This window comes from Otolemur garnettii, unplaced genomic scaffold, assembly GCF_000181295.1.
Source record: "Otolemur garnettii isolate 467f Iridium unplaced genomic scaffold, OtoGar3 scaffold00041, whole genome shotgun sequence".
Classification (NCBI taxonomy): Eukaryota; Metazoa; Chordata; class Mammalia; order Primates; family Galagidae; genus Otolemur; species Otolemur garnettii.
The window spans coordinates 4,122,387-4,137,140 of NW_003852436.1; the positions used below are offsets into that span (position 1 = coordinate 4,122,387).

General features: G+C 35.4%; 1 protein-coding gene across 2 annotated transcripts in view; it reads left to right on the top strand.

The window, feature by feature from the left end:
- Positions 1-12,553, top strand: part of GAB1 (GRB2 associated binding protein 1) — a 134,069-nt gene extending 121,516 nt beyond the window's left edge. Inside the window, exons 7-11 of one of the 2 annotated variants that reach the window (XM_003790189.3) lie at positions 73-162; positions 2,063-2,156; positions 4,132-4,255; positions 7,546-7,668; positions 10,621-12,553. In XM_003790189.3, coding sequence (XP_003790237.1) covers positions 73-162; positions 2,063-2,156; positions 4,132-4,255; positions 7,546-7,668; positions 10,621-10,779 — 590 coding nt within the window. In that variant the 3' untranslated portion in view covers positions 10,780-12,553. The remainder of the gene's footprint in view (positions 1-72; positions 163-2,062; positions 2,157-4,131; positions 4,256-7,545; positions 7,669-10,620) is intronic. The other variant, XM_023513458.1, reaches the window with a different exon arrangement.
- The last annotated feature ends 2,201 nt before the right edge of the window (positions 12,554-14,754 follow it).

Genomic DNA, 14,754 nt, shown 5'->3' on the forward strand with positions numbered 1-14,754 from the left:
TTTTTTACAGAATCCATTTTCCAATTTAAAAATAACATTATAATAAAAGAGCGTCTTCTTTTTACCAATTAGGTCAAAGTCCTAAAATTTTAAGACCCAAACCCCATGGTTTAGAGCGAACTGATTCACAAACCATAGGTGACTTTGCTACAAGAAGAAAGGGTATGTACTTTAGCACCGCATGCTGTATGGGGCATTGGGAATTTATTTATTTCATAATGTTTTCTCCTTAAAAAACAAAAAAGAAGAGCCTTAAACGCTCGCTGTTGGAAATGCAACTTCCCAGCACGTTTTTTTCTAAAGTGAATGCTTCCCATAAGACACAAGTCTGTTTGTTATGCCATTAACAGCAGCATGTTAGATATTTGATAGCGTGTGATATTCAGTATTGTCCTTTTTGCATTAGCCCTTTAACTTTTTAGACAACAGTATATTGTTTTCTTTAAAGGTGTGAACCATTTGGGAGTTCCATTTGTCTCCTGTGTTCATGTGTAATGTATACATTCTGTTCTGAGAGAATAAAGAATCATTTTCTAGGATTAATTGTGCCGCTACTTAGAAATTGACAGCTAAACTGCTACTAGCCTTTGGGTATCAAAAAAGTAAAATGTTAGGAGTTAAAGCAATACTTTCAGTCAGCATAATATATTTTTTTATTTTGCAGTTTTTGGCCAGGGCCAGGCTCGAACCCACCACCCCTCAGTATACGGGGCAGGTGCCCTACCTCTTGAGCCACAGGTGCCATCCAGTCAGCATAATATTTTAAGTATATAAGCAAGGAACATTGTTTCAACTCAATTTTAATAAACTAATTTAGTCTTCGTTATATTTGAGTTGACAGAAATACTTAGTTGTGATCCTCAATCTGTATATCCCTTTAAAATGGCCACCTATTTTGTAGTTTTATGGTAATTATACAGTTGATTAAAATTACACATATATGGACAAAGACTCTGTAGTATAAGGAAACCAGAAAAATGAAAAATTTTGTTTAGAGTGGCAGGATGAAATACAACTAAAATATTTATCTAATATGTTTAAGTAGTCTCCTAAAATACAACTAATACTAACAAATAGTATTGTTTTGGTGGTGTCTGTGGCTCAGGAAGTAGGGTGCCAGCCCCATATACCAGACCGGAGGTGGTAGGTTCAAACCCGGCTCCAGTCAAAAAGTAAAAAAAAAAAAGTATTTTAATAATACTTTTAGTCCATAAATTTCTGAAAAATATCTTAGATATGTTAAGAAAAATATCTTAGATATGTTAAGAAAAATATGTTAAGAAAAGGGCTAAGAACTCTGATACATTCTAGTGTGGTAATAATAAGGTAATAAGTAAAGGCCACTTATAAATAAAGCTAATAAAATACTAACCTTTACTTAATTTTATATGATTTGGCAAAGGATTCTTTGGCTAAACTAAACTAAAAATTTGAGGTAATTATGGCCTTTTCTCAGACCAGATTTGGATCTAAAGATATTATTGCTATTTTGTTTTATTTTCAGACTGGGCATGAATTATTTTTAAATATTTTATCATGAGTTCTTTTCTTGATTTTTGGTTTCAACTAAGTTTTGTTTTTAATATTTTCTATGCATCATTTTATATGTATAGCTATACATGTATGCTTTAATATTGAAGAATGGGAATACTTTTTACATCAATAACTAAATTTTCATACTGAATATAAAATTAGCAAAAGGATTAATGAATAATGAAAACTATAAATCAAGCAACTAAAAAGGGTTTGGGTTGCTACTCTTTCTTTTTGTCATTAAGGTTATAGTCATAAAATATTTCCTTAAATTAAGATATAGCATGACATAGAGCTTTAGGCTTTGAGGTAACAATCATGAAACATTACCTGATTTAGCTTTTTCCATTAATAATTTAGGTGTGTGACCTTGAGTAAAGCATATATCCATGAACCTCATTTCAATGTGTGAAACTAGATAGTCTGAGGTTTAATTTGGCTATCAGATGTAAATAAAGATATGTAGAGAGGATCTTGTTTTTTCCCCAAATTTCTATACCCTAAAATCTCTTTTTCTCTTTTTTTTCAGCCAAGCCAGCACCCTTAGAAATAAAACCTTTACCAGAATGGGAAGAATTGCAAGCACCAGTTAGGTCTCCCATCACTAGGAGTTTTGCTCGAGAGTAAGTCCTTTGTTTAAAATACATAGTTTGTTTGAATAAGATGACTATCTAGAATTAGAATTGTTCATGATCATGGAAAATATTTACAGCAGTTATCATTGCATAGTCTGGGATTCTGTAAAGTCAAGACTAATTTCATTAAGATACTAAGATAATGGCAAGGTGCAATGGCTCACACTGTAATCCCAGCACTCTGGGAGGCCAAGGCCGGTGGATTGCCTGAGCTCCGGCGTTTGAGAGCATCCTGAGCAAGAGCAATACCCCATCTCTACTAAAAATAGAAAACTTAGCTCAGTGTTGTAGCAGGCACCTATGGTGCCAACTACACTACAGGCTGAGGCAAGAGGATCACTTGGAGCCCAGGAGTTTGAGGTTGCTGTGAGCTGTGACTCAGTGACACTCTACCCAGGGTGACAGAGTGAGACTCAGTCTCAAGAAATAAAATAAAATAAATAAGAAATAAAGAGGATACTAAGTTATTATTTGCCTTTTTCATTCTCCTCTTATGATTTTATAATGGAGTCTTGCAAAGGCTGCATGATTATGTAATGATATTGTCTTGACAGCTGTTATAGAACATGTATTTGTTGTGTATTCTTGTGTTTTTAAAATATTTCTGTTTTTGTTTCTAATATGGTAAATATAATAGCTATAACTCATATATACAAAAACTCCTTGGGCTTTGCAGTAATTTTTAAGTGTGAAGGGTTCACGAAACCAGAACTACTAATCTGGAAAATATGGTAGTTATTATGGAGATTATTTCATTGAGATATATTGGAATAAAATAGGGAAGCAGGAATTTATGAAGTTAAAAACCTGTGTTGAACATGAGTTTGTGTTTTATGTATATATACAGCTTTTTTAAAAAATAGAAATTTTTCTTTCAGATTAATATGAAGGTACATATGATTAGGTTACATTGTTTGGGTTTGTAAGGTAAAGTCCAAGTTGGGGTTGTGCTCTTCAGGTGATATGCCATATACCCCTACGTGGTACCCATTAGGTGGGAGCTTACCAAGCCCCCTTCACTTCCCTCTATCCCCTTCTTGAATTTAATTGAGTTTTTCTCTCATGTGGGTTTGCACTTGTTAATCCACTAGTTTCAATTTAGTAGTGAGTACATGGGATGCTTGATTTTTCCATTCTTGAGATACTTACTTAGGAGAATATTATCCACATTCATCCAGGTAAACACACAGAATACAGTCTCCATCTTTTTATAGCTGAATAGTATTCCATGTATATATATGCCACACTTTGTTAATCTGCTTATATGTTGATGGGCACTTGGGTTGTTCCATATCTTTGTAATTGTGAATTGAACTGCTATAAACATTGACGAGCAAATTCCTTATGATAAAATGGTATTTTTTCTTCCAAGTAGATACCTAGTAATGAGATTGTGGGATCAAATGGAGGCCTGCTTTTAGCTCTTTGAGGATTCTCCATACTTTTTTCCAAAAGGACTGTATTACTTTGCAGTCCCACCAACAGTGTATGAGTATTCCTCTCTCTCCACACTGTGCCAGCATCTGCAGACCTTGTGATGTGGGCTTTTCTCACTGGAGTTAGGTGATTGGTTTTGATTCACATTTCTGTGATGATTAGGAATGGTGAGCACTTTTTCATGGGTTTGTTGGCCATTCGTCTGTCATCTTGGGAAAAGGTTCTTCATGTCTCTTGCCCATAAATTTTCTATTTTATGTCTGTGACTTCCTGTTTATGCCCAAGTCACTGGTAACATTTTGTTCAGTTGTTTTACACAAGATAATCTGATGTCCAAAATATATTTTTATAGTACAGCTATAATTATTAGTTGTGTGTTTGAATGTTATAGCAAATATGTATAATAAATTATTGTAAACAAGAGGGAATATTTCTGAAAGGATGCAAACTGTTCCGTTTTTATTTGGGGCGTACTTTTAGAAATTTTTGTCAAGTGTACGTTTGCGATGAGAATCTTTGTTCTCAGCTCCTCCAGGTTTCCCATGTCTCCCCGACCCGATTCAGTGCACAGCACGACATCAAGCAGCGACTCCCATGACAGTGAAGAGAATTACGTCCCCATGAACCCAAACCTGTCCGGCGAAGACCCAGTATGTAAACTCTTCGTCTTGACTTCTCCCTTTCTGAGAAGCTTTAAAGCATTCAAGCTAGAACATTTCTTCCAATTTGTGGATTTTACGCTCACATCTTTATTTATATACTTAAGAGCAATAAAAGACAACATTTAAAAATGCTTTCAAAAAATAATATCATAAAGCCAATGAAAGGACAAAATATACTATAAAAAAAGAAAAGTGGCCAGGTGCAGTGGTACAAGGCTATAGTCCCAGCTACTCAGAAGGCTGAGGCAAGAGGATTGCTTGATCCCAGGAGTTGGAGGCCAGCCTGGGCAGCATAGTAAGACTCTGTCTTGAATTTTTAAAAATTAAGAGAAAAATGAGAGTTTTCAATTAATATCTCAGTTAACATGACTTTGATTTTGGCACTCTTCAAGAAAATATGCTGGGCTAGGCATGGTAGCTTACGCCTGTAATCCCAGAACTTGGGAGGTCGAGGTGGCCGGATTGCCTGAGCTCATGAGTTCGAGACCAGCCTGAGCAAGAGCAAGACCCTGTCTTTAAAAAATAGCCGGGTATTGTGGTAGGTGCCTGTAGTCCCAGCTACATGAGAGGCTGAGGCAAGACAATCACTTGAACCCAAGAGTTTGAGGTTGCTGTGAGTTAAAGACACCATAGCACTCTACCAAGGGTGACAAAATGAGACTCTGTCCCCCATAAAACATACATATGTAGTGAAAGTATTTTTTAATGCAGTTCTCTAGGTCTGTGTCACAGTACTTATATGATAGGGTGACCAGACGTCCCGCTTTTGGCGGGACAGTCCTGCTTTTTAACAGTTTGTCCCACATCCCGTGGCGTTCATCAAGTGAACCCTTACTATGATATCTGAAATTCAAATGATGGTACACCATTACTAAAAGCATACGTAATAACAAAAATTCTAAATGATTTTACATTTTTTTTTGAGACATAGAGTCTCACTCTGCTGCTACAGGCTAGAGTACCATGGCATCACCCTAGCTCACAGCAACCTCAAACTCTTGCTTTGGCCTCCCAGAGTGCTAGGATTACAGATGTGAACCACTGTCCCTACAGATTTTTACATTTTCTTTTTCTTTTCTTTTCTTCTTCTTCTTTTTTTTGTTTTTAGAGGGAGAGTATCACTTTGTCGCTCTTGGTAGTGTGCCGTGGCATCACAGCTCACAGCAGCCTCTACCTCTTGGGCTAGGCGAGTCTCTTGCCTCAGCCTCACGAGCAGCTGGGACTATAGGCACCTGCCACAACGCCCAACTATTTTTTGTTACAGTTGGCCAGTGCTGGGTTTGAACCCGCCACCCTCAGCATATGGGGCCAGCACCCTACTCACTGAGCCACCAGCACTGCCCAGATTTTACATTTTTTAAAGAATTTTAGAAAAAGCTAGGACTACAATTTTGTCTTATTATTTAATTCACAGAATACTTGACAATAACTCTTAGAATCTTAGATCTTTTCTAAACTGTTTTGTGAAAATACTGGTGAAAAGCTAGACTAGACCTAGGCTGTTCCAGTAAAGATTAAATCAAGAGTAAATAGACTTCCTTGAAGATGCAAATTTTAACAGTCCTTAAAGATGGAAAAATGTCCAATTCTAGTAATAATTAGACATAAAACATTTAACAATTCTGAGAAATTGTGTTAGGAGGAATTTATTGGGATTATGTGTTTAGGTCACGAATTTGAGGGTTTCTTTTATAGCCTTGTGATGCTGAGAGCATTTCTACAGTTCCAGGCATTTCTAGTCAGGGAAGTGCAGGATATGTCCTCTTTGCTGATTACATTTGAATATAGAAATTTAGACACCTTCAAGGCTGATTTTTTTGTGTGAATATTAAATACAGAGTCATTTAGGGAAAAAAGTTCATGGTGATTTCAGTTTCTTCATGAGTTAGAAAAAAGGGGGTAGGTTGCTATTTGTATAAATTGATTTAATGTTTTATTAGCAGTAGTTAATAAATTTGGTTTAAAAATATCTTACTCCAAATATGACCCTGACATTGAGTTGTGTGGGTTTTTTACTACATAAACATACCTCTTGCAGTACACAGTATGAACAGTATACTACACACACACTGCATACCTGGTCTATGAAATCCAGGCCCACGCGCTGCTAACCAAGCTGTAGGGCCTCGCACAGAGCTGTGTCACCCTAGAGAAAGGAGTACCTTTTCCTGTTTTGCAAAAAGGTTTTATACCAGCTATCACCAGCCTGCTACCAGATAAGGGAATAGATTCAGCATTTTTCTAGCACATGTCTTTTCTGTAAAGCACAGATTTCTCTATTTAACCTGAACAAAAAGTAATGAAGTAGCAATAGAAGAGAATGAACAAAACTAGCTGTATGCACATTTCAAATTTTTCATCACAACAGGTGTATATCCTTAAGTTTGTTAAATCATTTTGGGTTTTTTCCGAAGTAAGAGATAATGTATAAACATTAATGTCAACATGGTAGAGAGTACAAGGAATAAAAGTCTCTAATGAGTTATATGCAGTCTTGCATGTGAGCAGTCAGGAACATTTCTAGCTGCCTTTAAAAGTGGTCAAGCATGGAAACAAGTGGAAGCATGTGTAGAAGACTATTGTAATTAGAGAGTGTACATAGGGATGTAAGTTCATGCCATCTTTTCCTTTCATTTAGCTTTGCTCTTCAAGAACCCATGGCCTATTTCTTTTAAATTTTTCCTCCACAAGCTTATTTGTTCTTATTGTTTACTGCTGTCATCTATCTTTCCATCCTTTTAATCTATTTTTAGAGACTACTCCTATTGCACAATTTCTTTTAGGAAGGGAAAGGTCAAGCTAAGAGAAGGCAAAGGAAATTAAATGGTAAAAATTCTAGATGATTGAAACAGAATAGACTTTGCAAATAGAGTCATGAGTTCATATCCCTCAGTTAACATACTCTAAACTTTTAAGTAAAATGTAGAAAGTTTTGTTTTTCATTTAATTTGAAGGTAAAGAGTATAAGAATCCTATAAAGTAAAACTGTAATTGAGCACAGATATAATTTTAATAGTGAGCTGCCAAGCTTACTGTTGCTTGACATCCCAATCTTAGTTTGAACCAGGTTTAACCTTTAGAACTACTTTTAGCTTGTTCTAAACTAGGCTTTCATCCATTTTGTAAATATTGTTTATTTTATTTCAATCCTAAAAGGTTGTTGCCTAAGCAGACATTTCTTCAAGCAAACCCTCCTAAACACAAATAGATGGCAAACAAGATGAGCAGAATGTCTCGTGAATGTTCTATCATTGATTTTTGTTGTATTACACTTTCAGAATCTCTTTGGCAGTAATAGTCTTGATGGAGGAAGCAGTCCAATGATCAAGCCCAAAGGAGACAAACAAGTGGAATACCTAGATCTAGATTTAGACTCTGGAAAATCCACCCCACCACGTAAGGTAAGGGAAACCTTTTCTACAAATGAACGTAATCAACTTAAGTGTTACTCACGCTTAAACAAACCTGAAGAATCATCTCCTTTGGGAGAATTTTATTAGTCATGTTTAATTTAAATTTAGTAAAGTCTGTTACTTAATGCCGTCTCATAAGTCACAAGTAACAAAGTTATGGAGACCGATAATTTTTTTTTCTTTTCTAATACTATAGAAGTCATATACTTTCTACTTTTTTAGTGGTTACCATTGAAATAGTTATTTAACAAATTCAGAAGATAACCAATGTCTTCCCTTTCTTTAAAATGTTAGCTCAAGTTATATGCCATTTTTGGTATACAATGTCCTGAATTTTAGTTTTACTTTTTATTAAACCCACTAATTAGTATTGTTATTACTCTTCTTATTATATAAATACAATGTTTATTATATAAATCTTAATTTACATTTTCCCACGTTTACCAATGTCTTTTTTTAATTATTCCTTCTGGTATCTCAAACCTCTGTAAATAATTTTCCTTCCCCCTGAAATAGATCCTTTAGAAGTTCCTTTAATGAGGCTGGGATGGTGGCTCATGCCTGTAATCCTAGCACTCTGGGAGGCCAAGGTAGATAGACTGCATGAGCTCACAAGTTCAAGACCAGCCTGAGTAAGAACAAGATCTCGGGGTGCCTGTAGTTCAGTGGTTAGGGCACCAGCCACATGTTCCAGAGCTGGTGGGTTCGAACCCAGCCCAGGCCTGCTAATGAAAAAAAAAAAAAAAAAGCCAGGCCTTGTAGCAGCTGCCCATAGTCCCAGCTAACCAAGGAGGCTGAGTCCAGAGAATTGCTTGAGCCCAAGAGTTTGAGGTTGCTGTGAGCTATGACACCACGGCAGTCTCCTGAGGGTAGCAAAGTGAGACTCTCAGGCATTGTGATGGGCACCTGTAATCCAAGATAGGTGGGAGGCTGAGGCAAGAAGAACTCTTGAGCCCAGAGTTTGAGGTTGCTGTGAGCAATGACACTACTATACTTTACTCAGGGCAAGAGTGACATTGTCTCAAAAAAGAAAAGTTCCTGTAGTGGAGGTCTTTGGTAATAAGTTCTTTCAGTTTTTGTTTAACTTAAATATTTTTATTTTGTGTTCATTCTTGGAAAAGAGCTTTCTTGAATTTACAGTTCTTGGTGGGCAATAATTTTCTCTCAATAAAGAGAAAATACTGTCCCACTATAATCTGGCTTCTGTTTTTCCTGTTGAAAAGTATGCTGTCAGTCTAATTGTAATGCCTTTGCGAGTAACCTGTCTTTTCTGACTGGCTGATTTTAGGATCTTTTCTTTGTCATTGATATTCTGCAGGTTCACTGCAATGTGCCTAGACAGAGATTTTTATTTATTTATTTATTTTTTATCCAGCGTGGTCCAAGTTGTGTTGCCTTTTTTTCTGGATTCATATTTTTTACCAAGCCTGGGAAAGTCTCAGTCATTATCTTTTTAAATACTGCTTCTCAGCTCTTCTTTTTATTCTCTCCTTTGAAGTTTCTGATCAAACATATGTTAGAACTTCTCATTCTGTCTTCTGCATCCCTTACAGAAATTTTCCCTTAAGATGTTTTCTATCCTCTTTCTAAGAGTAGAATGTGAATGTTTTAAAGCAATAACTGAGAAAATGACATGAAGGCTGTGTTGACCAGTTGATGGAAGTATTTCAGATTGCATGTGAAAACCCCACACTGTACCCTAGAAGTGCATTAATGTACATAGTTACCGTTCAAAAAAAAAAAAAAAGATGTTTTCTATCTTAACATCTCTCTGTGCTGAATTGGATGATTTCTTTAGAATTGTCATCAAACTCACTAATTTTCAGTTCTTCTCATTTAATTTTTAGTTTCAGTTTTTCATTTTTTATTTCTAAAATGAAATTACTGTTTGGTTCTTTTTAAGATATGCTTAGCTAGTTTTAATAGCTTGTTATTTATTTAATTTAGTTTTATTTTTCGGCTCCTTTAAACATTTTGTACCTAGCATATATTTTATCCCATTTATGCAGTAATTCTAATATCTGAATTCCTTGGCAGTCTGAATCTGTTATTTATTGTTTCTGCCAACTCATATTCTCTATGGCTTGTGTCTTTTATACATTTGTATCATGATTTCATTTTGCTGAACATACCTACAGGAATCCTGAGGACCCAAATTTCCCCCCAAACTGATTTGCATTTGCTTCTCCTAGGAACCAGGAGTGCTACCACTCTAGGACCATGTCAGGTCCTTTCAAGGGTCCCTAGCTTAACAGTTTCAGCATCACCTCCAACCCAAGGCTTCCCGATTGCATTGCTGAGATTGGCATTCATCCTGAGGATAGTGCTGCCTTTACCATTTAAAAGCCCACCACTTCCTCTGTTTCTCTTAAAACATAGGTATTTCTCTTACTTTCTAGTGAGCCCAGCAATGCATTCATAATTAAATATATTTATGAATTTTAACTTGTCTAATATCTAATTGGATTTTAGGAGTAAGAGGGCATCCACCTATGTAGTTCATCATTCTTGAAATATCACTTTTCAGAAAAGAGAAAAGTAAACATTTCTTAGCTCAGAAAGTAAACATTGATACTTATTTTCAGGGACTGGAAAAAAGTCAAGCTTTAAGCTAACAAGAGAATCATGATCTGTATTGATTATTCATCAAAGATGAGGCAGGTAACTGGTGTCCCTATTTTTATGGATTTCATCTGTGATGGGAGCATTAGTTTGCATTCTTATATGTAATAATTTTAAATTTAAGGGAAAAATAGTGCACAGTTAGGAAAGAAACAACAATCATTGTTAAATTTGAGGTAGTTAATATTATTTTTGTGACCCAGTACAATTTCAAGAGCATTCACAGTGCCTATGTGTTTGTGTTTTTAAGCCTGAATTTCACTCAGAAACACTCCTTTGCATGGGAGACTTCATGTTTTTTTTTTCTTTGTGTTCCAGCAAAAAAGCAGTGGCTCAGGCAGCAGTGTAGCAGATGAGAGAGTGGATTATGTTGTGGTTGACCAACAGAAGACCCTGGCTCTAAAGAGCACTCGGGAAGCCTGGACAGATGGGAGACAGTCCACAGAATCTGAAACACCGACCAAGAGCGCGAAATGAAAATATTACTTTGCATTTAAGAACAATAAATGTATGAATTGTGAAGATGAATCCTGTTTGAAGATGACTTGACAATTCTACTCTAGGTAGATCTTCAGATGAGTAGAGTTGAAGTCAAAGAACCTTTCAGGCATAATCAAGCAATTTAGACTTAACTATGGTGCTTTGTGGTATCTGAACAATTCATAACATGTAAATAATGTGGGTAAATAGTGTTGTTTAGCTCCCAGAGAAACATTTGTTCCATAGTTAACACACTTGTAGTATTACTGTATTTATGCACTTTTTCATTTAAAACATTGTTTGGGGTATTTCCAATGTTCCTTAACATAATTCCTTTGGGAGTTCTCATTTTTCCTCACACACTACTTTATATAACAGTACTACGTTAACTAAGCTATTTTTAGATTTGGAAATGGCTGTTTAAACTACAGTCTAACAACATTAAGATGAGAAGTAGATTCACAAGTTAGTGTTCCACCTGAAGCCTCAGGTGGTGACCATTACCTTAAACTACATATAGTTTAACTCATCATTCATTGCCTTCCAAAATCCTGAGGATAATGTATGTACTGGTATCACGACCTAGTTCTCTGGTTCATGTGCATTTAGTTTTTAATGGTGGAACTTTGTTATATTTTGTTAATTGCAGCACTTTGGGTTCATTGAGTGAAGATTCTCCCAGGTAGGATCTCGCGCCTGAAGTCATTGATGGCATGTAGTGACAATGTGCTCTTATACTTGTTAACATGTATTAAATGTTATTTGCAAAAGGTAGATTATATAACTAATCAGGTACGTACCAGGCACTGATGTGCTAACACACTGATCAGGTTTAGACAATGAGCTTTGGTTGTGTTCTTGTTAGTCCTAGTACTGGTTCCCAGTTTGGAATTAATGAAGCAGTTGACATTCACTGTTAGTTTTAGCAACATACTGTGATTTTTAATTAGACAGTAATTCAGATTTGTTACTCTAAGAATGAAATCCTATCTTTTGACACCATAGTGCCCTTTCTATGATTTTTTTTTTACTTAATATTCTTCTTGGCCTTATATTTAAATCCCTATGCAATTAATATTTTGTATCTGCATTTTTAAACAAATTGATATTATATAAGTGATTCTCATATGTAGCACCTGTTGGTTTTCCATAAAAGAATTCAGGATTTTGTACTGTGATTGATCTTCACTGCCCCAATTTAAGAAATAGAGCCTTGCTATAATGTGAAATCTTATAGTCATGGATCCCTTCCAACCAAATTTCTGAAACCACCAGAGGGTATAATTTTATCTCACCTGTAACATGGTCCTGTGACATATATAGCAAGACCACAGATTATAGTGAGGCTACAGTTATATTTACCTGTTTTGACTTTGCTGCATACTTTAGAAAACAGGTATAGTTGTTTTCTTATTTTTTAACCAAGTTACATACAATCTCTTATGTATTGATTTGAGACTTACTGACAGATTTTGGAGGGAGGGTAGACATGGGAGTGCCCCAGCGAAGACAGAACTCCCTCCGTTCAGACCTCTAACTGTTGCCTGAGTACACAGATGTGTTCTGGTTTCTGGCCTGTTGGCCATAATGCTGTGCCTAAATGATGTAGTAGGTTTATTTCCCCCAACCCACAAACTAAAAATACTCATAACAAGATGAATTGTAAACTAGTAACATTTGATGCTTTTAAATGTTTGTTTCTTTTTAAACAAAAACTAAAACCCAGAAGTGAATTTTGAGGTGAATTTTTAAATAAAAAAGATTGTTTTAGTTTGGTGTGCAAGCTGTTTTAATGAAATCACAAAATAAAATCTAACATCATTGAAATATGCCTAAACCAAGGGTGGGGAACTGCAGCCTTGGGGCCAGTGTAGCCCTCTAGATCCTGTGTGGCCTTTTGACTGAATCTAAATTTTACAAGACAAATCTTTTCAATAAAAATACCTATTAAAACACACAACACAGTTGATGTATAAAAATACTAAATTGTACCTGGAGGATGAATATATTTTGAGATTTAAAATAATAATAATAAATATTTAACTCAAAAATAAACATCTTTCTTTCAAGCTGCCTATTAGAGAATTATCAAGCAATTAGGAATGTTTTTTACTCTGATTTCTTCTTAAATTTTAATAAGTCAGGATTTTTAAAGATCTGCAGCATTATAACTTTTATTAATATTCCCATTATTCTGAGTAATTCAAGAATGGAAATGTATTAGAAAAGCAATTTGCTTTAGAAAACTGAATCACATTAAACATTGTATTAATGAATTAAACTGAAAGACAGTTTCTTACAGAGCAGTACTTTCCAAACATTTTTTTAGCACTAGAATCTTTTTAAATAAATTTTTCTGTGTAACCCCAATACCTAAAGCCTGAAAACTTCATTTAATCAGTACAAATGTATTTTTAGTTTATACTCCTGTTTACTTACTTAGGTTCATTACTAAGCATTATATGATTTGTGAATTATTTCTGAATAGTACAAATGTGGAGTTACACATAGTTGATTAAACAGGAAGCCAATTTATTTCTATGCCTTGCTTTATTTACATACTATCAAGAAAATTGTGACTCACACAAATATAGGTGCAAATAATAACAGTTTTTTATTTTTATTTATTATTATTCTTCTTCTTTTTTTTTTTTTTTGGCAGTTTTTGGCCGGGGCTGGGTTTGAACCCGCCACCTCTGGCATATGGGGTCGGCACCCTACTCCTTTGAGCCACAGGTGCCACCATAACGGTTTTTAAACACATATCTCAAGAGATTCTTTCATTAGAGATAGCTGAAGTTGTGTTCCAAGGTCTATACAAAGATAAATTATTATAGAATGAATACATAAGCATTACCAGTGTGGTAAAATAGTGTATGTAACACATTAGAATGTGCATTTTTATTAGGTTTTAAAATAAACACTTAGAAAATCAATTTGAATCAGAAGGTTTCAACTGAACCTCCAAGAAGTTAGATTTCAGCCAGGAAAGGTTTAAAAATCACTGATGAAACTGGGACAGTTTCAGTGTTAACAGATCAGAAGTTTTTTCTCCTACATGTTTGATGTTCTCTACCTGTGTTTTTGAAAAAATATTTTATGAAGGTTTGAAATGCCAAAACACGGTGCTTTCAGAAGTCAAAATTTAAACTTGAAGAATTTAAGCTATTTAACCGATTGAAGGTATTACTTAGTAAGCTATAAAGGATGTGTTTTGTCTATACACTGACTCATACTTTTTATCTTTATCAATACTATATAAGCTGTGACCATTTTGGAGAATTTCATGAAGGTACTTTGAGGGTGTCTGTGTGTGTATATATACATATATATATATATATACACACTGCTATACCTGTACATTAAGGTCACGACTTCTTCTGGACTCTTTTTATATTTAATTAATAGGGATTAAATCTCCCTATTTATGTATTTAAACTGGACATTGAACACCAGGGTTTTTCTTTTTCTGCTAGTGGAAAGTTATCTTCTTTTCCCCTTTAGAGAAAACACTATTTTTTATATTTTGTTAAAATATTAACTACTGCCTGGATGCCCATAGCTCCATGGTTAGAGTGCTGGCCCTGTGCAGCAGGGCTGGTGGGTTCAAACCCGGCCTAAGCCTCCTTAACAATATTAACTACTTTATGCCTGTACACTGTGCTGTAGACACTAATCATAATTCTTGGTGTTCCCATACAGTCTTAGTGCCTTTTCTTTGGATCATTGAAAGCATGGGTATTAGAATTTTAAATGACCACAAAGCTTTTTTGTTGTTGAGACAGAATTTCATTATGTTGCCCTCGGTAGAGTGCCGTAGCATCACAGCTGACAGAAACCTCCAACTCTTGGGCTTAAGCGATTCTCTTGCCTCAGCCTCCCGAGTAGTGGGGACTACAGGTGCCCACCACACCACCTGGCTATTTTATATTGTTGTTTTTGTAGTTGTCGTTGTTTAGCTGGCCCAGGCTG